The 25,052-nt window shown below is 37.3% G+C and overlaps 1 protein-coding gene and 1 long non-coding RNA gene across 2 annotated transcripts in view; both read right to left on the bottom strand.

Moving 5' to 3' along the window:
* LOC149792298 (MAM and LDL-receptor class A domain-containing protein 1-like) overlaps positions 1-21,508 on the bottom strand; it is an 83,685-nt gene extending 62,177 nt beyond the window's left edge. The window contains exon 1 of the mRNA XM_089970863.1: positions 21,331-21,508. Within this exon, the coding sequence (XP_089826989.1) occupies positions 21,331-21,409 (79 nt within the window). The 5' untranslated portion in view covers positions 21,410-21,508. The remainder of the gene's footprint in view (positions 1-21,330) is intronic.
* A 289-nt stretch (positions 21,509-21,797) lies between these two features.
* Positions 21,798-22,815, bottom strand: LOC149792297 (uncharacterized). Its single transcript, XR_016423288.1, has 2 exons — positions 22,763-22,815; positions 21,798-22,412 (listed from the first exon to the last, which is right to left on the bottom strand). It is a non-coding gene; the product is annotated as an uncharacterized LOC149792297 (long non-coding RNA).
* Between the last annotated feature and the right edge of the window lie 2,237 nt (positions 22,816-25,052).

Genomic DNA, 25,052 nt, shown 5'->3' with positions numbered 1-25,052 from the left:
CTCGATTTTATAATTACTGAGAAAGGCACATTTATTAGTCGAAATAATTATTACTTGCCGGACGGTACAATTGAGAGCTACATTGATGATGAATCTCCACAGTTTACTCATTTAAGATCTTCGATTTTTACGTATGTTTCAAGAAACTTATTATCGATGATAAACAGATTTCCTGATACCACAGTTACAGTTGTCACCGGTTCATTTTATGTGGATAAAAACACAATTGGATTTGTTGAAGATTGGCACCGATGCATCATGTTGCGAATGGAGAATAGAAAGAGAACAGATAGTTATTTTTAATCCCTTGACGTTGAATCTAAGACCCCTTTGTTAAGGGGTATTTCCACGCGTATTGATATATAAACAATCTCTCAGCAAGTGTTCGATATTACTGCACCAAGATATTTTTTGCCAGGATCAACCCGTAGCAACTGTGGCCATCTCAAAATGCCACGCTGATGAATTCGTTCAAACGCAGATGCAACTTCAGTTGCTGTTTTAGTTGATAATGGTTCTGCTTCTTTATATCAACTTGCAACGTCAACGACAGTCAACGCGTATTTGTATGAGCGTGATTGACGGCTACCAGTTTTATAGTATTATGCGGTAAAAACAAATATCTGCTTGATGAACTTCATTGGGAGTGCCGACATCAAAATGTGCGTACTGAATTTGTTTTAGGTGGTGGTAAATAATTTGTCATATTGCCTGTAGTGCTAACCAATCTTCGGCGACAGACCATGCGACACCGGCCGCATCAGCACGTTTACGAATCGCTGCTCTGCCCCTTCGATATCCCAATGGGCAATAATAAATTAACTCCATTATTATAATAATGCTCGGTTTACTAATTACATGCCCCATCACTAGTTTACCTTTCATTGTATATCTTATCAAACATTATCAAGCGATTCTCTGAAAGATTTATTTTGTTATAGACTTTTGCGTCTGTATCAACTTCACATCTGCAATATGTCGTTGTTGTAAATCTTTATTTTTATATTCAACATCATGAACGTGACACACTTGATCAATATCATTTATTGGATACTCTTCAAGTCGAGGTTTATCTTTCTCGTTAAGTCGGATATCAAGTCGGGTTCTAGGACCACAATGCATATATCCAGGAAGATGCTCGTCGCCAGGATACTTAGCCCATGGATCCCCCGGTAATTTTCCCAATGAATTAGCGATATCTTCACCTGTTTCATGAGAGATAAATCTGTATTTGCTTGTACCACATTTCACACACTTGCCTGTAAGTGCACGCTTTTTATTTCTCGTCGTTATTGTTTTTAATCCAGTGATGTGGGTGGGCGCTCTGCATCGACCACAATATAAATTCATATACTTATTATAAATTCCTACAATATGGATGTCATCGAGTTTTCAGCGACACGAAAGCCAGAGGCAGTCAGGCACCATCCAGAGCTATAAAATTCTATCAGAGCAATTATCACAGGCACATCTGGGTCTGGTAAGACGCAATTGTTACTTAACCTAATAATGAGATGGTACATGTGGGATATATTATATTTAGTGGCACCATCTGTAGATGACCAGCGTAAAGATTTTAATGAAAATGCAAATTAGTTCGACGAAGATGGTAATGATATTATTGATTTTATCACTGTCAACGATGTGCCATCCATAGATGATCTTGATGTTAGTATTAATAATCTCGCAGTATACGATGATGTGATGATTGACAAACATTCTAATCCAGCTCGAAAATTTTCCCGAGGCAGACACAAACAAACCGATATTATATATGTTACTCAGCTATGTACCAAATACCTAAAGTGATCAGAGATAACTGCAATCTTCTGTTTGTCTTTAATAGTGTTGATACCCACACGCTACGAAATATTCGTCAGACTTGGTGTTCAGGTGACATGGATATGATTAAATTTAAAAACTTCTCGCACCCGCAAGCGATTCCTCATAGATTTATCACGATAAATTTACATGATCCTCGGTCGCAATATCGCATAGGTCTAAAATTGTTAGCTGAAAAATAGTTACTTTGTGTACACACACAGGGTGGGGTGACGGTCCCGGGTCGATAATACATAAATGAACTAACCAAGTTAAAGATCTCAGTTTAACGTTCTGTTCATTTTCGTAGCAAGCTTTTATTTTATTTTATTATTTTAAATAAACCCTTGAGATACTGGTCTGGTCACCCTTCCTGCTGGACCTTTGTGTATAAAATAATAGGAGTTTTGTGTAACATGATCAAGGGAAGTTTCAATTTACTTTATGAACACATGAGCATTTAGTTAATCAAATTACAAAGCAGAACAATAATAATCTAATTGTTACATATGTTGTTAGCTCATAGAAATATATGAGAGCAATTACTAAAATTGATCACCGCAACAAAACAAAAACACACCACCATATTCAATAATTTGGAATGACAGGTACTAAAGTCAAGTAATATATCCATACGCTAAAACAGTAACATCATCGTCTTCAAGTTTTGAATTTATTCTGGAATTCTACTGAGTTATTTTATTCAGGACTTTAAATTATTAGGACTTGTGTCTGTAATTCTTGGATTATTTTTCGGGATTTATTTCACAATTCAGTAAGTTCTTTTTTCTCATTTTTACTTGGGGGATCTGAGTGCCCGAGTGGTCTAAGCACTCACCGTTACCTCTGTCTGCGTGAGTTCGCATCTCGGGTTCGGCCAATGTAGGTATGTGAGAAAGCTTGCTAGTAGCTTCTCATGGGTTGGTGGTATTGGCCGCCATGTATAGCCTATCCTGTGCTGATAATGGCGTTAAACCCTACAACAACAACAACAACCATGCAAGTGTGATGTTCAGTCCAATCCCTTCATCTTAGGAAGCAAGTGGTCTTTTGGCTCTATATACGGCAAGGAAGCAGTTGTGCACAAACAAATGCCTATTACCTTGTAGCCCTCTACGAGGCCGACATGGAACAGCAAACCCATGAAAATGTTCCCAGCCGTTATCGGAGATATAGGCAAAAGACCAAGGTTTCGGACTTGGTCATTTTCTCGACCCCCTTGTACCACTAAGAGCTAAGAGCAGCACTGGCTTGCCCAGGAAGGGTGTGTCTAGCGCTGCCTAAATGGCTATATCTCGGCCAAATATGGACTGATTTGCGTGATCGACATAAGGCTGAGTTCGTCTTGACCAGATGCATCGTCCCATTGGAGAACCAAACAAATTTGACATTCAGTTGTACCTTTATCTTAGGAACCGAACGGTTATTTCACTCTACTGACGGCAAAGATGGAGTTGTATACACTCTCCTCACGTCCAACATGGTACAGCAAACCGCATGGAAAGATCCTCGGTCGTTACTGAGATATTCAAGTTGGAGTGAAAGGGCACAAAAGCCGATCTTTATACAGGCATATAATTTGACGCATTGGGGAGGTGTTTTGCAAGGCAATTTAGTATTTCGCGATATAGGTCATCGAAAGTTACCTGCCGGCACAAACCCCATGAGACAATTCTCAGCCGGTACCGAGATATGGTAAAAAGTAGCCTTTTAGCGTGTTTTTTCTATGTAGAAACGGCAAAGGAGGAGTTCGAGACCGGATGTTGGCATCGTTTTGTAGCTCTCATCAGGGCCGACTTGCCACAACCAACGGCATAAAACAATTCACAGCTGTTCCAGAGAAATGGGCCCTAGAAGAACAATTTTGCACGATCCCTCGCTTCCAGCCAAGAGCACAGAGGCCAGCGGCCGCGTCGCACCGCCACTGTGGTTCTTCCAGAAACTGGTGAAAAAGTTAGAATTTTCACTCAGGGCGCCCAGGCCAAAGTCAGGCGAGAGGCGACCCTTTGCTTTTATCTAGAGACAGCAACGGTCTGCGCTGGCTTTCTCAGCGAGGCTACCTATTGGTCAAGAAACTGGTGAGCAGAAATTTGTAATAAAGTTGGACTTTGCCATTTTCACAACCCCTCGCTAACAGCGAAAGAGCGAAAGCGATGGCAGTGGCTAGCTTTCACTACAAGTGGGTGTCCAGCGCTGCATAAATGGCTATATCTCGGCCAAATATGGACCTGTTTCAACGTTAGACTCATGCCTGAGTTCGTCTCGACTATACGCATGGTCTCTCGCCGGAACCATGAAAGTGTAACGTTCCGTTCTAACCCTTTGTCTTAGGAACAAAACGGTCTTTTGACTCTACCCACGTAAAAATAGGAGTCATACAAATACCATAGGCATTTTCGCCTATGGCTCTTCGATGCCGACGTGGCACAGCAAATCGCATGGAAATATTCCAAGCCGTTATCGATATATAGCAAAAACGATGTTTTCGGACTTGGCCATTTTCTCGACCCCCTGAATCACTGAGAAAGCCAAGGGCAGCGCTGGCTTGCCCAGCGAGGGTGAGTCCAGCGCTGCCTAAATGGCTCTATCTCGGTCAAATATGGACCAATTTGCATGATCGACACATACCTGGATTCGTCTTGTGACGTTACGTTGTATCCCTTTATCGTAGGAACCAAACAGTTTTTTCGCTCTACCGACGGCAAGTGAGGCGTTGTACACAAACGATGCCCATTGCGTTGTAAATGTCCTCAAGGCTAATATGGCAAAGCAAACCGCATTGAATTACCTCCAGCCATTACTGAGAAATTCAAGTTGAAGTGAAAGGGGACAAATGTCTATCTTTTTCAGGTACATAATTTGACGCATTTCACTGCCTTGATTAAAGAGGAGCTGTATAAGACAATTTGATATTGCTGCATAGAGGCTATAGATGGGCACATCTGGCTTTCCCTTGGTGCAGTCCCTCTGGCAACTAAGTAACCACAGGACAATTTCTGACCAACTTTCCACATACAGTTTCCGGTACTACATATGGGGGAAGAGTGATTTTCGAGTCCGAAACCTTGCATATGTAGACATTAATATTATGGCTGGTTTTTCACCTGTAGCAACCGAGCCCCTGGTTGCTTCTGGACAATCGACCCCTCGTTGGGTAGGTCGTTCCAGCCAGTATGCAATGTCGATCTAGTCAGGAGAGATAGAGGGTCAACAACGGCTGGACTGGGACTTCAGCGGGTATCTAGCTGCTTGGGCAGCAGCTAGGTGGAAACGTAGTGGGTGATCCATGAGAGGCATGTAGCTAGCCGCGAGAGAGCGAGAGAGAGAGAGAGAGAGAGAGAGAGAGAGAGAGAGAGAGAGAATGAATGGACTCTCGAAGATAGCTGGCTTGGTCGAGTATATGTAGGGGGAGGATGAATACCTTCCTGACTAACTACCAACATTTAGTTTCCAGCTCTAGTATAGGGGAAAATGTAAAATCAAGGTACGAATGCATGGCTGTTTCTTTCTCTGTAGCGGCAGAGCTCCTGATCGCGTCGGTACGAACTACCCCTCGCTGGATAGGTCGCTCCAGCCAGCATGCAATGCTGATCTAGCCAGGAGAGCTAGAGTAGAGGGAGAGGAGAGAGAGCGAAAGAGGCAGGCGGGCCCTCTCTATGTGGTAGCTAGCTACATGTGATCGAGATATGCTACCGTTGATACAGGAAAAGCGAGAAGGAGAGAGAGAGGGGGGCCCAATCTCTTTGGTAGCTATCTACCTTTCAAATATTGCAGGCCTGCTCTCTCTCTTTACTCACACTCTCTCACACTCTCTCTCTTTACTCACACACTCTCTCTTTACTCACACACTCTTTCTCTCTTTCTTTACTCACACAACACACTCTCTCTCTTTACTCACACTCTCTCTCTCTTTACTCACACTCTCTCTCTTTACTCGCGCTCTCTCTCTCTTTCTCTCTCTCTTTAATCACACTCTATCTCTCTTTACTCACTCTCTCTCTCTTTACTCACTCTCTCTCTTTACTCACTCTCTCTCTTTACTCACTCTCTCTCTTACTCACATTCTCTCTCTTTACTCACACTCTCTCTCTTTACTCACACTCTCTCTTTACTCACTCTCTCTATTTACAAACTCTCTGTCTCTCTCTTTACTCCCACTCACTGTCTATCTCTCTCTTTATTCACACTCTCTCTTTACTTACACACACTCTCTTTACTCACACTCTCTCTCTTTACTCACTCTCTCTCTCTTTACTCACACTCTCTCTCTTTACTCACACACTCTCTCTCTTTACTCACTCTCTCTCTTTCTCTTTTCTCACACTCTCCCTCTCTTTACTCACACTCTCTCTCTCTTTACTCACGTACTCACTCTCTCTTTACTCACACTCTCTCTCTCTTTGCTCACACACTCTCTCTCTTTACTCACACACTCTATCTCTCTTTAATCACACACTAACTCTCTCTTTACGCACACACTCTTTCTTTACTCACACTCTCTCTCTTTACTCACACACTCTCTCTACTTACAATCTCTCTCTCTTTCTTTACTCACACTCTCTCTCTATACTCACACTCTCTCTCTTTACTAACACACTCTCTCTCTTTACTCACACACACTCTTTCTTTGCTCACACTCTCTCTCTTTACTCACACACTCTATCTCTCTTTAATCACACACTAACTCTCTCTTTATGCACAGTCTCTTTCTTTACTCACACTCTCTCTCTTTACTCGCACACTCTCTCTCTTTACTTACAATCTCTCTCTTTCTTTACTCACACTCTCTCTCTATACTCACACTCTCTCTCTTTACTAACACACTCTCTCTCTTTACTCACACACACTCTCTCTTTGCTCACACTCTCTCTCTTTAGTCACTCTCTCTCTCTTTACTTACAGTCCCTCCCTCTTTACTCACACTCTCTCTCTTTACTCATGCTCTGTCTCTCTTTGCTCCCACTATCTCTCTCCTTACTCACCCCCTCTCTCTATCTCCTCAGTCTTTACTCACATTCTCTCTCCTTACACTCTTTAGTCACACACTCTCTCCTCACACGCTTTACTCACACTCTCTCTCCTCACACTCTTTACTCACACTCTCTCTCCTTACACTCTTCACTCACACACTCTCTCTCCTCACACGCTTTACTCACACTCTCTCTCCTCACACTCTTTGCTCACACTCTCTCTCCTCACACTCTTTTCTCACACTCTCTCTCTACTCAAACTCTTTACTCACACACACTCTCTCTCTATACTCACACAATTTACTCACACTCTTTACTCACACTCTTTACTCACACTCTTTACTCACAAACTCTCTCCCTCTCTCTCTTTACTCACACTCACTCACACTCTTTATTCACACTCTCTCTTTACTCACACACTATCTCTCTTTACTCAAACACTCTCTCTTTACTCACACTCTCTCTATCTTTACTCACACTTACTCACATTCTTTACTCACACTTACTCACACTCTTTACTCACACTCTTTATTGACACTCTTTACTCACACTCTTTACTCACACTCACTCACACTATTTACTCACACTCTCTCCCTCTCTCTCTTTACTCACACTCTCTCTCTTTACTCACACTCACACTCTTTACTCACACTCTCTCTCCCCTCTCTCTTTACTCACATTCTCTCTCTCTTTACACACACTCTCTCTCTTTACTCACACTCTCTCTTTACTCACACTCACTCTCTCTCTTTACTCACACTCTCTCTCTCTCTCTCTTTAACCACACTCACTCTCTCTTTACTCACACTCACTCTCCCTCTCTCTTTACTCACACTCACTCTCTCTTTACTCACACTCACTCTCTCTCTCTCTCTCTTTACTCTCTCTCTTTGGGTCTAGTGTGTGTAGGGGGAGGCAAAATACCTTCCTGACTAACTACCCACATATAGTTACCAGCACTAATATTGGGGACAAAATGCAAAATTAGAGTACGTATGCATGGCTGGTTTGTCCTCTGTGGCGACCGAGCTCCTGATCGCTTCGGAACGACCGACCCCTCGTTGGGTAGAACGTTCCAGCCATCATCCAATACCAATCTAGCCAGGAGAGCTAGGTTTGAGGGTTGCTGATGGCTGGACCGAGATTCTAGAGGGTAGTTGGATGATTACCAAAAGAGTAACACTTCGTTTTCCAAACGTGTGCATGATGTAGATTATGCCTGAAATCGATCGAATCCCTCGATGAAATTTGGCTGGGTCGAGCGTTTGGCTGAATGTGAAATGGGAGGATGTTAACATTTCTGACAAACTTCCCACATATAGTTTCCGGTACTATTATATAGACGAAAAGTGCATTACGTGTAATGCTTTCTTTCCAAGGCCGGCATGCACGTCGTTCCGAGTCTGCCAAAAACGGGCTGGAAAGCTCATTGTAGTGGGAGGATGTAAACATTTCTAAACAGCTCCCCACATATAGTTTCCGGCACTATCAGGTAGGGGATTCCGGTAAAAGTGTAACCAAAATTTGGTGTAGCATTTATTTACGATTTGTATAGTGGCCTTGTGAACCCAGCACCCTATCCTATTATCCCAAAGAAAGCTGACTCATATTATTAAACAATGATTTGGTTTTTTAAGGACACAAATAAATGATGTCTACCCTGATCAACATGGTGTCAGAATAATGTGGCTGGGTGGGACCTCATGCTACATGTCTGTAGCATGATGCCCCAGTGCTATCATCACTATAAACTGTCACACTGCAGACATCGTAGCGATATGATCGAAAAATTGTTAAAGCTAAGTTAACAATCCAAATCACCTCCTCTCTTGTGTAATCTTGCTTAAGAAATCCTAGATTAGTTGTGTAGGTTTCTATGTTACAGAAATATCAGACTGAACATTATTTCTATGAAATTTTTCTAATGTGGCAGATTTCAAAATAAATTTATCAATGATCCAAAAGACAAAGAGAATTGCTTTTAGAATTTCAAAAGAAATTCAGAATACATCGTGTTATGTGTTTTTAATTTAAATTATACATTTGATATAATTTAATTGTCTTTTGTAAGTTTTAATTTTTTTGAATCCATTACTTGCTATATTAATGTTACTTTATTTACTGGAAATGGGTTCAGTTCTGACTGATTTTTTATTTTTGACGTAAATTTTCTAGAAACATTGTATCTAATAATGACCTAGTTTCAGACCTTCATATGCAAAACCAGTAATAGTTTGTAGTAAACGTTTTTGAAATTTCTTTTATTCTTTCTCAAAGTAAGATTCATAGAGTAGAATCAAGACCATACTTTGACTACGTATTAAATAACATATATCAATTAGGTTTGTCCAGAGGATTGACCCATATCCGAGCATATATTTTTCGTATTAGCTATATTTATTACTGATGTTTTAAGAAATAATAGTTATACTTGTCTTAACAGTGGAGACGACCAGTTTTGGGCTAATTGTTTTATTATTTTTTAAAGAACAGTGATTATTTTCCCTGGAAATAGTAGTGTTCTAATCTAATTCTTGGACAAAGATATGAATCGAAATTTACACAGGATTAAACAAAAACGAATACTATGTTCTGTGATTCACCGAAGAACTGTTGAAACATCAAGATGACGCCAACCACAGCATACATGATCGCCTTCCATTTTGGATTTCATCGGGATTTGAACTAAGTATTACTAGAACTTTTTATTAAAAGGACTTCTATTTTGCGATCCTTCGGTTAATTTTGGTTTTGATTCGTAAGGACGTAGGTACTTTTTCTCATTTTACCTTGTTTTTGTATCGAAATAAATTATTTGTTAAATTTTGGAAAGCTTGTTGTCTTCACTTTTTTCTTGTTACGTTTTGTAAGAGCCTAAACACGGAACAATCGGAATACTAAAGATGGTTTTTGTAAGCGTCATTTTACGAAAATATTTTTCGATGGAACGTCTACTTGTGTACACAATTTTTACTAGCGAACCATATTTAAAATATTCCGCTATTACTTCAATATCAACACACTGGATCACATTAGTGTCAACACTGGCTCTCTTTCATACAAAAGGGACAATATTGTATGCTATTTTGGTGTAATACGATTTAGATTTGTGTCGTTCGTCCGTCAGTCTGACTGGTACCACATTTTCTAAACTGTTGAGAGGGAAATCGCAAAACTAATGTTAGGATACGTGTTTAGACTCGAATAAACAGTAACACAAGAAAGAGTGAAAACGACAAGCTTTCAAAAAATAACAAATTATGTATTTCTCTGGAAAAATATTTTAAAAATGAAGAAAAACTAAGAATCAAATACAAAAATAATTCCAAGAATAATCCATGAATAAATATTTAGAAGTCCTAATAATAAAATGTTTTAATTATTTCAAGCTCGAGTCCCGACGAAGAATCCAAGATGGAAGGCGATGACGCATGATGGATCCTGTACTTTGTTGAAGTCTACAGTTCCTTGTAGAAACACGAGAAATAATCCGGTGTTTGAAATAATGAAATGTCTTTGTTCAAGAATTCTGCATGAACACTCATAATATTTCCAGAGAAATGGAATAATCTTTTAGAATCCAAATAATTCGAATGCAAATTATAACTCCAACTGACATAACAGACACTTTCCAGTGTAAAAGCCCAACTGAGATTGTTTCTCAAAAACAAGTGTTATACAGTAATTTTGAGGTTAAAAAGAACTCGTATAAATTGCAAACAGTGTACATGAAATAATACATTGCTGTTCACATGAAAGTGCATTTGCTTTTAAACTACCATTTCCCTTGATGTGCCTGATGTCAAGATTATATCCCTGCAACAAAAAAAACACCCTAGTAGCCTTTGATTTTTATGTTTCATTTCACCGATGAAAGTAATGGGGTTGTAATCACTAAACACAATAATCGAAGAAGGAGCTGAAATAATATAAACTTGAAAATGTTGTAATGCATATATCAAGGCCAAATATTCCTTCTAGATTGTTGAATAGATTCGTTGGTGCTTATTTAATTTCATAGAAAAATAACACACTGGATGATCGATGCCATTGTCTCCTTCTTGAATTAAAACTACTCCAGCCCCAACATCACTTGCATCAACAGGCAATTTAAAAGATTGGCTGAAATTTGGAGCTGTAAGAACTGGTGCGCTTTTGAGTATGGCTTTTAACTTGTTAAAAAGCCTCCTGACATTTTTCAGTCCAAAGGAACTTGTTTTTCTTACTCAATAAATTTGTCATGGGTTCAGCAGTGATAGAAAATTGGAACAAAATGTCCGATAGTATCCAGCCATACCTAAAAATTGCGTCAGTTGCATTTTATTAACAGGCACAGGGAATTCAGATATAGCCGTGACCTTAGAATCTATAGGATTAACTTGTCCATGTCCCACGATGTGTTCTAGGAATGTTACACTAGCACGGCAAAATTTACGTTTGGATAAATTAATTGTCAAACATGAATCAGTGAGTCTGTGAAAGAATTTCCGAATTGTTGCTAAATGTTCTTTCCAAGTGTCGTGGTAGATAATGACATCATCGATGTAAGCATCACAATTGTCTTGACCAGAGGTGGTCATATTCATGAGACGTTGAGATGTACTTGGCAACCCTTTCATCCCAAACAGCGTTACTTTATATTGGCAAAGTCCATTTGGAGTCACGAATGCTGAAATTTCTGTTACTCTTTCCATCAGTGGAATTTGCCAAAATCCTTTCAGAAGGTCAAATTTGGTGACATGCTTGGCATTCTCGATCTTATCAATACAGTCATTGAATCTTGGTAATGGGAATCAATTTGTTTTTATCACACCACTCACCTTCCTACAATCATACGGAACGTTTTATCTGGTTTTAGAACAAGTATGCATGGTGAACTTCAGTCACTTTTACTGGGCTCTATAAAGTCATTCTCCAGCAAATACTGAATTTCTTTTATCACGTATTCCTGTTTCAGAGGGTTCATCTTGTACAGATGTTGTTTCACAGGTTTGGAATTTACAATTTCAATGTCATGAAGAAAAAATAAAGTTGTAGTACCATCTGGAAATAAGTGCTCATGTTCAATGAATGATTGTTTGAGTTGATTCCTTTCATGCACTTGCAAACGTGAAAGTTTCTGGTCCAGATGTTTAATAATTTCTGAATTCCGAAGATAACCTGGCTATCTCTCTCAACATACTGGTACTCCTTTAATTTATTTGGATCCCAGGAGCACTAATATTATCATTTAACTCGTTCATTTTCATATTACCTTTGTAAGGGCCGCGATATCTAAGCTGACGCAGGCTTTGAAGAATAAGCAAGAGAGACAGAATCCCATTTTTACCAGCCTAAAAAATACTCTCCATTAAACTTCTGTCAAACCATAATTTCACTTTTGATTTGAATTGCTGAATGCAAAATTCAAGTAGAATAGGCTGGAAAGTTCCAGACCTAAAATATGACTCTTGACCCGATTGGACAGATTTGAGGAAAATACTTTATCAAAGTTTTAATATTCCTCTACGGAATTGCCATTGAACACCTTGTTGAGCACACATAATGGTCAATAGGTATTGGTTACCTGACTTGGTCTTAGGAAAGGGAGCAACACAATCTACCATAATACTACTAAATGGTTTGTCAAAGGCAGGAATAGGTTGTAGATGAGCCTTAGGTATCTTCTGATTGGGGTTTCCTACCATTTGACAAGTATGACAAGAACTACAGTATTTACCAACATTAAGTTTGATTTTTGGCTAATAGAAGTGAGCCAACATCTTGTGATAAGTCGTATTAATCCTTAAATGACCAGCCAAATGAGTTTCATGTGCCCTTTAGAATTTTAATAGGGATAGGATTGGCGGAATCATGCAAGACCCAACAAATGCCTTGCTTTCAATACCTGACCGTAACCTTGACCTTTTAGAAATAAGATCATTTGAAATAGGTCTGTCTTGATTCTGATGCCTACTTTTCATTTTTTAGCAATCAGAAATAACGTGTCATTTTTTCTTGCAATAGGTACCCGTAGGAAGAGAAAGAGATCTTGAATCAAGCTTATCAGAAGCTTGATTTTTAGAAGTTGTGCCAGTTTGAGTTTTAGAAGAGCTTGTATTAAGCTGAAATACTTTTCTGCCATAAAACTATTGAGTAGAAGTCATATTTACAAAAGAAACTTTATGAGATGAAGAATACTCATCAGGTTCACGAGCAAGATTTTCCAAGATTTCGATCTTACGCTCGTGAAGATAAGTCTTAAGGTCACTATGGACACAGCTCTTGAACTCTTCAAGTAATACAAGTTGTTTAAGATTTTCATGATCTTGATCAACTTTCTTGGCTAAGCACCATCTATCAAATACCTGCAATTTTTCTCTAGCAAATTTAACATGAGTTTGTCCAGCTTCTTTTTTTTATAGTTTCTGAATTTCTGCCGATTAGCTTCAGGGACTAACTCATTACCTCTTATTATGCATTCTTAACTGTATCATAGTCACCACTTTGTTGAAATGACAGTGAACGCTAAATATCACTAGCTTTACCAATCAGTACACATTGTAATAATTGAGTTCAATGTTCCCTTGGCCATTTCAAATTTTCAGCAACTTTTTCGAAATATGGACAATATTTGTCTTCATCTTTTTCTCTAAAAGGGGGCACTAACCTAATGTTCTTTGTTAGATCAAAACTTAAGTTTGTATTTTAAGTATGTATGTGCTTTTCACTTGCCAGTTCCATTTCTTTCATTCTACATTGATATCACTTCTCTTTCTTTCTTTCTTCCTTACCTAATTGCATTTGCTGTTCTTGTAATTACATTTGCATCTGTTTTAAGTTCTCTCTTAACTGACTCTCTCTCCTCCTTCTCACATTGTAATTGAATTTGTTTTTCTTGTAACTGCATTTGTCTTTATTTCGTTTTTTCTTGCGATTGTAGGTGCATTTGGTTTTTTTCTTTCTCCAATTCCAACTGCATTCGCATTTGTTTCTCTTCATTATCTTTCTGAAGATCCAGGTTCCTCAATTCCAATTCCATCTTGTATTTTAATTTTAATTCCTTTACTTTTGTGTCAGAGTCAGATACAGACTTACTGATCGAAACTAAAGCACTTTTATCCAAATCATTATTTTCTACGAAATACTGAACCTAACTATTTCTTATTTCTTGCTTCGTTAAGGAAGCTTTTACCTCAGAAAGATCATATTTTCTGGCAAGTTGAATCAATTCATCTTGTTAGAAAAGATCTAATTGTTTCTGGGTAGGATTTAAAACAATAGTTATACAGTAATTTTGAGGCGCAGAATGGGTGCCCGTATGAGGGTTACATGATCATGTTTACATCAAAAGATGGCCCTGACAAAAACCAATCATTTTACTCTAAAATAAAAAAGTTGTTTACTTCAGTAAAACTATTTACAAGTCGAGGGTCACGTAACCAACACAGCCTCCATCTCAGCCTTATTATTCCCACAATAAAACTAAATTAAAAATACTTGTTCACGTGGCTGTTACTAATTTTGAATAAGGTCGGGCACTAGGTCAGACTTATGTATTTTGTAATCGATCATATTACATTTTGCATAAAGTCATTAATCAAATAGTGAATGTACATCGTACTTGTTTAACGTATCCCGGATGTTAGCACTCTAGCCGCATCATTTCAGATGTAATGCAAAGTAGATCTTGAAGCTACACTCGTGCTGGTCAGGAAGTCAGCTCGAGTGGATGCTATATGAAATTGATACCAATCTTTACTCCACTTTCCCAAAATAAATATACTTCAATACTACCACTTCAGATTTAACAGTATATACATTAATTTGAGTCACACCCACCCACCCACCCACATTATCATGCACGAGACTTCCTTACAGTTTTCTCTTACCATCTTAAAAAACATTCTAACCATACCACTGCTACTACTACTATTTTAAATGAAAATCAAAATCTGAGTGTTATGTCAAAGATACATATAGTTTTGGCCACAAATGGTTGTTAGGTCAATATTTCAAATTATTGAAACAATTATTCCCAGTAAATAATATCATTGAAACATTTTAGTAGGAATTTTAAAAACGATTAAACTTGTATTAAAGTGAAAGACTGAACAAGACTATTATATTTAGTAAATGGAGCGATTGTTTCATTAATTTGTGTTATAAATCGATTAATTGTTTATAACATGGTTGACTGGATACATATATTCATCCATTAGTTTGATAGTTTGATGATTTTTCAAATTCTCTAAGTGAGAATTATGGTAAATGAAAGAAACAATATAGCAAAACCCTGCCTAATGAAATCACGCCTGTGTTGTAAGTGTGTGTGTGTTGATGAAACAATGTAAGAAGTGCTGAAACTTAAAATCAAAGTAGTAGGAATAGTTTAGTTGTTAGAGCGTCGGTCTCACAGAAAATGGGTTGTGAGTTCGATCCTAGTTCCCATCAAAGTGTTTATAGGTACCTTAAGTAAACTACATTTCCTCAACTCAGCCTGTTATGTATTTGTTTTCTAATGGTATAGCTAATTACAAATAATTTTCCTCGCTGAAAAAGAAATCAGATTCTTTACCCGACAGTCCTAGGTTTATGAAAGATTAAAAAGCATATCATTTTATCTCAACATCGTAATATTCTCGTAACGGTTATCGAGATCATTTCCTTCTTTATTCAACTTGAAAGGTAAAATGAGCAAGACGCTGTTAAATGAACTAAAAACGTTATTACCTCGATGTTTCATTTTCATTAGGAGACCATGATTTGACATCCTAACCACACCACAACTTTCAAATTCTACCACACCTTGTTTGAACTTGTCCAAACCACACTTACACTGGAGCAAAGGTCAGTCCATTTTATCTGACTATACCGACCTCCTCCTAGTAGACAAAACAAGCTGACTGAATCTCTCTTTTTGGATCAGTTTACGAATCTCCTGGACTATGGAATTTCGATAGGTGGCAACCTGATTATTCTTGGAGATTTCAACTTTCACTTTGACTGTCCCGGAAACCCAAACACATCAAAGCTCATAGATTCCATTAATGTTTTCAACCTCAAACAGTCAGCTAACCAACCCACCCATGAACATGGTCACATTTTAGACTGGATTCTTCCTAGACCTGATGATAACATTCTACGTTCCTCCCTGATATCCAAAGAACTTGCATCAATTCACCTCTGCATTATATGCCATCTTGACGTATCGGTCCCTAACCCACCACCTTTATTTGCTACTAAAAAAAAAACTTCCGTATGATAAATATAACCAAACTAATGCATGAAATCCATGCAAGACTAACAACTTGCCGACATCATACAGCATAACAACTCGATAACTGCCTGCGTTCATTGCTCGATAAACATGAGACGGCCACCAAGTGCAGAGTATCAATTCAAACGTGTTCGCTATGGTATATCAGTGTTAGGGACCAACTTCTAGCTACTAAATGAGACCACTGTAAAGCTGAGAGGCATTGGCTCTGTATCAGACTCAAGATTCATAAGAAAATCTATGAAGCCGCAAAGAAGAAGGTCACAAACATAGTCCATGCAGCGAAATCAGCCCACTACACTACTAAGTCATGGAAAGTTCCAGCTGCAAAGAGCTGTTCGAGATTACTAACAGGATAATGTCAAGGAACAAATCAAAACCACTTCCAACTATCTTCTCTCTAGTCGACCTTCCGGATCTGTTTTGCAAATTTCTTCCGTGACAAAGTACAAACCATTAGAGATAAGCTTGACAGTACAATTTCAGTTGATTCGTCGTCACCATACAGTTGGGATACAGAATTGCATCGGCAACCATTAGCGGCATTTGAACCTGTCTCTATGAATTTAGTACGTACAATCGTGATGAAGAGTGAACCAACGTCATGTGACCTTAATCCAATTCCAACTTGACTTCTGCTGATGTGCTTAGATCAGTATTGCTTTCACTAACTGATGTTATTAATACCTCTCTCTCTCATCCGGGGAATTCCCATCATTTTTCAAAACTGCCATGTTAAAGCCCCTGCTGAAGAAACCAACACTAGACCATAACGATTTAAAGAACTACCGCCCAGTTTCTAATCTCTCATTCATATAAAAATATCTCAGAAAACGTTGTTCTATCCCAACTTGTATCTCGTCTGAATTCAAACAGCCTTTCTAGCAATGTACAATCTGCATATCGCCCATGCCACGGTACTGAATGCCACGGTACTGAAACTTTGGATAGCGGAAAGATTACAGTCCTCACCCTCCTTGATTTGTCTGCATCATTTGACATAATAGACCATGATATATTACTTCACCGTCTCCAGCATGTATTTGGCATTCATGATACAGCCTTACTGTGGTTCAATTCATACTTGGTCCACAGGACACAAATTGTTTCTGCAAATGGAATATACTCCAGCCCAGTTGATCTATGTTGTGGTGTTACAAAGGTGTCTGTTCTTGGACCTGTTTTCTTCATCTATACCCTCAGCCGCTCTCAAGTGTCATAGATCAGCATGCAGTGTCTCACCAATTGCACGCTGATGACACCCACATATACAACTCTAGCCACCCAAGTGAGGTTCATGCTACCAACCAAGGTGTAGAGAGGTGCATGTCTGATGTGATATCATAGATAACATGTAACAAACTACAGATGAATGATGATAAAAATGTGTCCATTCTGAGCGCAACACAAAGACTATCTCATTCACATCCTTTACCTCAAAGAATAAATATCAGCAACACCAACATTAAATTCACACAATCAGTACGAAACCAAGGTTTTACTCTGGACAGTGCTCTCATAATGCACCAACATGTCATGAACATATGCAAGGCTGCATATCTTAAGCTGAGACGCATCAGCATCATTCGCAAATATCTTTAAGTTGATGCCACTAAAACACTTGTATGTTCATTTGTACTTTCAAGACTGTACTATTGTAACTCAAATCTGTTTGGTTCATCTCAATACTTGGACAGTATACGATAATTACTAATACGTTTGGAGATGGAGATGAGCATTACGCATGGAAAGACAAAGAAAACATTTACATAAAGGATTATGTATGCGCGTGTTTGTGATTGATTTGGATTTTTAACGTAGCTTTCAAATTTTACAGTCATATCATGAAGGATTAAATCACGTTATAAGATACCTACAACTACAAAATATCACATACTATTCTTCCTTCAAGCAAAAGAAAACGTTCCTGCATTTTTCTCAAATGCAGTAAATGGCTTCTTCATCTATGGGTTGTGTGTGGCATAGACAATTCTTCATTTACTCACCAAAACGTTGATACGAAAGTTCGTAAAGGAGTAAAATATGAGTGATCAAAATAAATGAAAATTCTGAATATACAAAGATTGTTGGTCTAATCACAAACGAATTTGGAAGCTGGATATCAAAATTAATAGAATAGCTTTGTCTGTATATGTCAACGACCGCTTCTTGGAAGAAAATGTAAACACATTGCATCACATGAAGGGAGCCTATCTAACTCTTATTTATCGTTATCTGACAGTTTCTACGACTTATACTTTTGACTTGTAATCGATAACATAGTTTCTTCAACACAGTCTTCATTAATATTTATTTATTTAAATATGTATTCAGTTATGCACGTGTTTGTTGATTTATAAATTTTCCTTGTTGCTGTAAAAAAGTTTTCAGAAGAATTGCCGCTGAGACCTTTGTTCATAGGGTTGAAAATTTGTGCGATCACCCATATCGATATTTCAAAGTGTCTACCACTAAATACTAGTCCTGTTTGGCTAGTTTCTTTCTTGGTCAGACTAGAAACATTATCATAGTCAAGCGATTAATAGCAAAATATTTGTAACATTGTAGAGTGCGCTTGTAGAGTCACCGTATGTGAGCTCTTTGCAATCTGTTTAGCAGTCCAGAAAGAAACTTATACCGGCACCAATTGTAATTGGCAGGGAAGTACTAAACATTCCATACATAATGTTTTTGTTTTGAACTTATAGCCTTTCATATGAATTTCTCTATTTTATCTTTATATTTAAATTTGTCTTCTACTTAAATATTTGTTGTTTAATTGTTCGATGAAATTACCTGCTCAGTTATTTTCAAACTTTGAAAAGCCTCTGCCGTCTCCGACGTTATATTTTTGTCTCCTTATCGTATCATTTTTTTATCTATATTAAAACTATGTAGTCTTAAATTACTTATCGAAAAAGAGCGAAAACCAACACGTTTGTTAAAAAAAAGTCAAGAAATAATATTTTTCCTTAGAATACAAATTCAAACTTTAAAGTGAACCCGACAGTACTGTGAATTACATCCCAAATAGTGCCATAAATTCAATCACAGGACCAATCGAATAGAATATTCCGAATGAATTACAGTTATGTTCCGAATAAATTCCGATATTGAACGTGATGATGAGACAGTAGTCTGTAACAGTGTTGATGTGCTGACATTATTTATTACGACGATATAATCTAAGATATTTTTGAATGAATTCACAATAATTCCAGAGTTAATAATATGAGCACCATTTATATATATTGTTTCCAAACATTGTTCGCTTGTGTTGTAGAACCTGTTCATATTTTGATTCCATCAAACCATTTCAATAACAATCATTCTGATGTGTTTTGACCTTGGAAGCTACTACAGAAAAGTCAGTGAGACGCGGAATATATGCATAGACATCTGTATTGACAAATACATATGTATCACCTACCCTATTTGAAGCACACGCTTAATTGTAACCTTCCCGGTGTAACTAGTAACCGCAAGATTAACTTACCTTGTGTAATACCAACATGTCAGTGCAAACTATCACTGATTCCAAAAAGAGAATCCAACCTTCGATTTGACAGACGAAAGTGAGGGTAACCTACAGTGTGACGGGCACGCATGAGTGTAACCTACCAGTTGTGACAGACATAAGTGAATATTTATTATATGTGTGAGAGACACAAATGAATAAGACTGTGACGTAAAAAAGTCCTTATGTTACATGTAGAGAAGTTAGCAAATACATGATTACATATTAAATTCATTTGTTGTATATCTATGCTTATGATATTGATTTAGATGCACCATCTAGGCATCTAGGCAGACGTTATCGTAAAAAAACATCTAGGTAGACTTTATCGTAAAAAACAAGATAATGTGTAAAAAAATCCTCATTGCTCACACTTTGTATATTTTTACTGGTCAATGAACACAAAATTAAATTCAGTTCTGAAATGTGCGAATGTACACTCGCTCTGATACTTTCTTGATATCCTACAAAATGTTGACATTTATGAGCATCATTTAAGTTTCAGAAACTTTGCACTTATTGTTTCGAAACATTATATTATTCTATCGCCGACCCATTATTATTTTAATTTCATGAAGAAATTACAAAAGCGATCGATCTGGTATATTTTCTTCCTCTGGAATTATACAACAAATACACCAGGTTCACTTGGAAACATATGCACACACAGCTGTGTTGGTTATGTTGCGTTCAGATTGGATTCATATGGGTTATATGAAGAACACGTTGATATACAACAGTAGATCTAAGTTTTGATCTACAAAGAGCTTTAAAACACTTTCAGAAACATAAGGCATACATACGCTGAGATCACAATCATTTCAGAGAACATTTCCTTATGAGGTGAGTACAAGGTTCAATTAAATAAGACTGCTATCAAATAAATATAATGCATTAGCATCTCATTTAACAGCGAATTGTAAGCCTTATCTAAACGTCAGAAATTCATTATTATTATTATTATTATTATTATTATTAAAATATACCATATACGTATAATATATGGTTCTTCTAATCTACATGTATAAGAACCGTATTATCGTTACAGTACTCTTCGTCTTCTTCGTCACCAATAAACAGAGGTAAAGATACAATCATATGTTACAGACATGTTAGCGTCTAGAAATACGCATGCCCCCTCCAATCCTCAACCACCACGCTTGTGCAATCTTGCGATTCGGAACGAAAATATTAAAGGTATGATCGGAGTTTGTGGGAAAAAGGTGATTTTCCCTACATTCAACCACATATACTAGCAACTAAGAGCTAAACATACGAGACTTATTTTTAACGTGCAGAATTGGACGTACGGACAATTGTGAGCGTAACTCGGTCTGTGTGACGACACGTGTAAGTATAACGTACACTGACGGACACACGTAACTATGTCTTGTGAATATATATGCAAGAAGACTATACCCTTTGGGACCCATACGCGTGAGTGCAAACTGCACCGTGACGGTAAAAAAAAATGTAAGCTATCGAATGTGACTCGAATGTGACAGACACAAAAGAGTTTAACCTAGAGGAACACAATGAGTGAAACCTACCATATCTGACATAGAAGTGTGAATATTTACTATATATATGATTGACACAAATAAGTGTAGCCTATCTGGTCTGACAGGAGATCCACCCTATAACACAGGCGCCATTAAAAGTCATGAACCTTGTGTGACGTAATCTAGACTAACTACCGTATGTGATGAGAAAGAGTGACAGTAAAAAACCTTATTTGAAAAGAAAAAGTGAATGAAACATACCCTGTGAAACGACTGCACGGGCATGGCTAAGGATGATGACGAGAAACATGGATGAAAAGCCTATACTTGTAACCTTCATTATTTTCTCAATCAGGACACACAAGTAGAGACGAAGCTCAGATTAGCAGCTACACGTGCAGACAATTCTTCGCATGGTGAGTCGTGCTGAGTTTTGCTAGATGAGAGGGTCTGTATAAGAACTACTAACATAAGTGATAGACTTATTAATATCCAACTTCCGGAAGCCACTAATCTATGGAGGCGTGATTTAAATGACGGAAAGTTTTGAATAACACTTTTGTATGTATGTATGTATGTATGTATGTATGTATGTATGCATGCATGCATGCATGCATGCATGCATGTATGTATGTATGTATGTATGTATGTATGTATGTATGTATGTATGTATGTATGTATGTATAACAAGATAACCCAGTGGGATTTCCGGATTCACAACGGAACAATTTTGACGATGATATAAATACAATGTTTAATAATGAATGATTTGAAAGAGCAATTAATTATGAATAATGTGTGCGTATATATAACCTAAATATTGAATTAATTAACATAAGAACGCACAGACTTGATAATGAAAAAATGCAAATAAATTAATTTACAAAATACAAAGTCATGGGATGAGTGGTTCACAGTGCTTTCATAATGAAAAGATGGATATAGTTTACTCAACTAGTAAACAATGTAGAATTTTACTAATGTAGTAAAATAAATGTACTCAGTGAAATGATGCAAACAAAAAGAGACCGATATACAAATCATCTTTACAGTCCCGAAATATACAATAGGCTTTACGAACCCCAAAATTAGCCCACGGTTAACAAATTACATGTAAGGAGATACACTCCGTCATCAGTACACTTTATTTCAGCTCCACGGCTGCTACAGTTCAGCTTCACAGCTGCTACGGTTAATTCTTGTGCTTGGCTTTACAGCTTACACCACGTCGACTCCGATCCCTCCGATAACATTGAACGCTCGGGTCACTCTGGTCAATCTAGACACTCTAGAAACTATAGTCACTCTTGACACTCTGGACAGATCTAAACGGCTCTACACAGCTGCAAATATATCCAATACCGTGTACTATACATGCCACGGGCATATAAGGTAAAACGTAATGACGTTATCCACGGTAAGGTATACGGATTACATTATCGGCACAATAATTACAAAACAACAGGTTCAGAAATAAAGCTAACTCTGCTCTATAAGAACCATTCTGTACTAAACATTTCTTTAAAATGTAGCTTTATATATTACTAATATAAATCCCTTGATAAGTCGCAAACGAGAAGTTAAATATGTGCATTATACTGCGTAAACCAAAGCTACATAGCAAACATACAAAAATAAACGTTGCAGTACAATAGTTATAACTTGTATACAAAACATTAATAAACTTACATACCTCTACTACTGAAGATGTGCAAGTCCTTATAGTATAACTCTGACTGACATGACTATCCGTAATGTAAAGAGTTTTAACTACGATAAGGTATTTATACACAGCTATAGCCTGTGCACTGAAGGCATCAGTTCTTCCCATCGAGGGCACTTCACACGTGTGGCATAGGATGAACCGAATTCCTATTTCGAGATACAACACAATATACATAAATCACCCTCGGGTATCGTTGTACACAAAAAAACCGAACCCGAGTACATGTATTTAACAAATAATGGAATTTATACAATTCCGTGACAGTAGGTAGGTAGATAGGTAAGTATGTATGTATGTATGTATGTATGTATGTATGTATGTATGTATGTATGTATGTATGTATGTATGTATGTATGTATGCATGCATGTGTGTGTGTGTGTGTGTTATATGATAAGGATGGTTCTGGATGGTCTGGTATGATTCAATTTTGTCTCAATAGCTTTATTCCAGCATAATGTGCATGTGTGAAACACGCAGCACGAGGAAAGAGTTTGAGCCCGAGTATTCAAAAACAATTTTTATAATGTTCCTTACGTGATACTGTGTTATATTGTCTTTGTTGTATATTTAAATACTATGTATATACAATAAACAGGTCTTATGCATGCTTACTTTATATTGTTTACTTGACATTTGTCCTTGATTGAGGGTAGAGTTTTGACTTACCCGGACTTTGCAATTTTGTTTTAATTAAAAGATGATCACTTCAATTTATGTTGAAGACCTGACCGTATTTACAAACTTAAAATGTTCTTGCTTACAATTTGATGGAATTGTCCATATAAAATGAACCACATACTTGGCATTTTATTGTGTCTTAATTCAGGTGAAATTAGTATCTACTGATTGAAGTGAGCAATTATTTATTCATGTTTAGTCTGTGGAATCATTTACTGCTGTGCTAGATATAATTTGAGAGGAATCATTTATTTAAATTATTGATTGGAATTGCAAAGTTCTCGTTGACATTTGGTTCTGTAATACTACTTTAGGATTATTTTGGTCTCATTCAAAGACATTTTGGATTACATTATTGTGATATATCAAAACTGTAGTTACATTAGCACGTTTAAGACTATTGGTATCTCATATTGCTCGATATTGGAATTCATTCGGAACATTTGAAATGTTTGGATTTGTGAGGAAACATTTAGGATTATTTGGTATTTAATTCACAATACTATAAGTTCTTCTTAAATATTCTCTTTGTAACTTAGAGAAATACATTTTTGTATAGATTTTAATCAACTGGATGCTTCTTTCTGTCACGTGGCCGTACTACTAGCATTCTCTGATAAATTTCGTATCTGCTTGTGACATCTCGCTTAGTTTACCTTTCTATTAAATATATAGCATAGCTCAGGAATTGTAGACTCGTTGTGAACACTTCCTATTTCTTTGAAAAAAATCACTAATAACAGCACAATGTCTTTCGCAGAATGTAAGCTATAGAAAAGTTTAATCATCTCACTTTCGTTACAGTTTTAAATTAGAACTTATGCTGAAGTTAACATTAACATGACAAATTCATTTACTATATGATAATGACTTTTCAAAAGTTCGAGAAATGAAGGGTGTGGGTTACAATTATATTGTATTGTCTTCTGTCTGATGATAATTCTATTATCTTGTAGGTGATATAATGGATTTGAAATGGCAATTTATTCCACCAATCAGAACTTTGAATTCGGTGTCCGTAGAATAATTGAGGCATACCGGAAAAAGTACCTCGGTATGTTCAGAAATACCGTGGTGAAAAACTGTTCGTGGTACTCAGCTTTAACATTTGTATGAATTAGTAATGTAAGTCGCATGGATCATATCACTGAAAATCCATTAGCAGAGTGATCTCATGTCACAGTGGTGTATTTAAGTGAATATGCACTACTAATGTACATAAACATTGCCTTTACTTGTATTAATTCAGGGGTGGGCAAACTAGGGCCAGCGGGATGCATGCGGCCCGCCAAGGGCTTTCATCGGGCCTGCCAAGGGTTTTCATGCGGCATATGAACAAAGTCATCATTCGCACTGACTATGTTTATGTTACTCTGTTTATCCAATAAATGTGCTTCTTTTGAAGTTTAAGTTTAAGTTATCAAATATTAACAACATATTAACTGAAAATTAATTAGATGTTATTTAGAAAAACCTTTTCTTTTGCTATTTCAAATATTAATTATTATACTTAATGAACTATGCAGCCCGCGACAAGGTGTAAATTTGTGTATGCGGCACTTGCACTGGAAGTTTGCC

The sequence above is a fragment of the Sinohyriopsis cumingii genome, chromosome 9, assembly GCF_028554795.1.
Source record: "Sinohyriopsis cumingii isolate HCF-2022 chromosome 9, ASM2855479v2, whole genome shotgun sequence".
NCBI lineage: Eukaryota > Metazoa > Mollusca > Bivalvia > Unionida > Unionidae > Sinohyriopsis > Sinohyriopsis cumingii.
The sequence above is the reverse complement of the archived record's forward strand: the minus strand, read 5'-3'. Positions and strand labels throughout refer to the sequence as shown.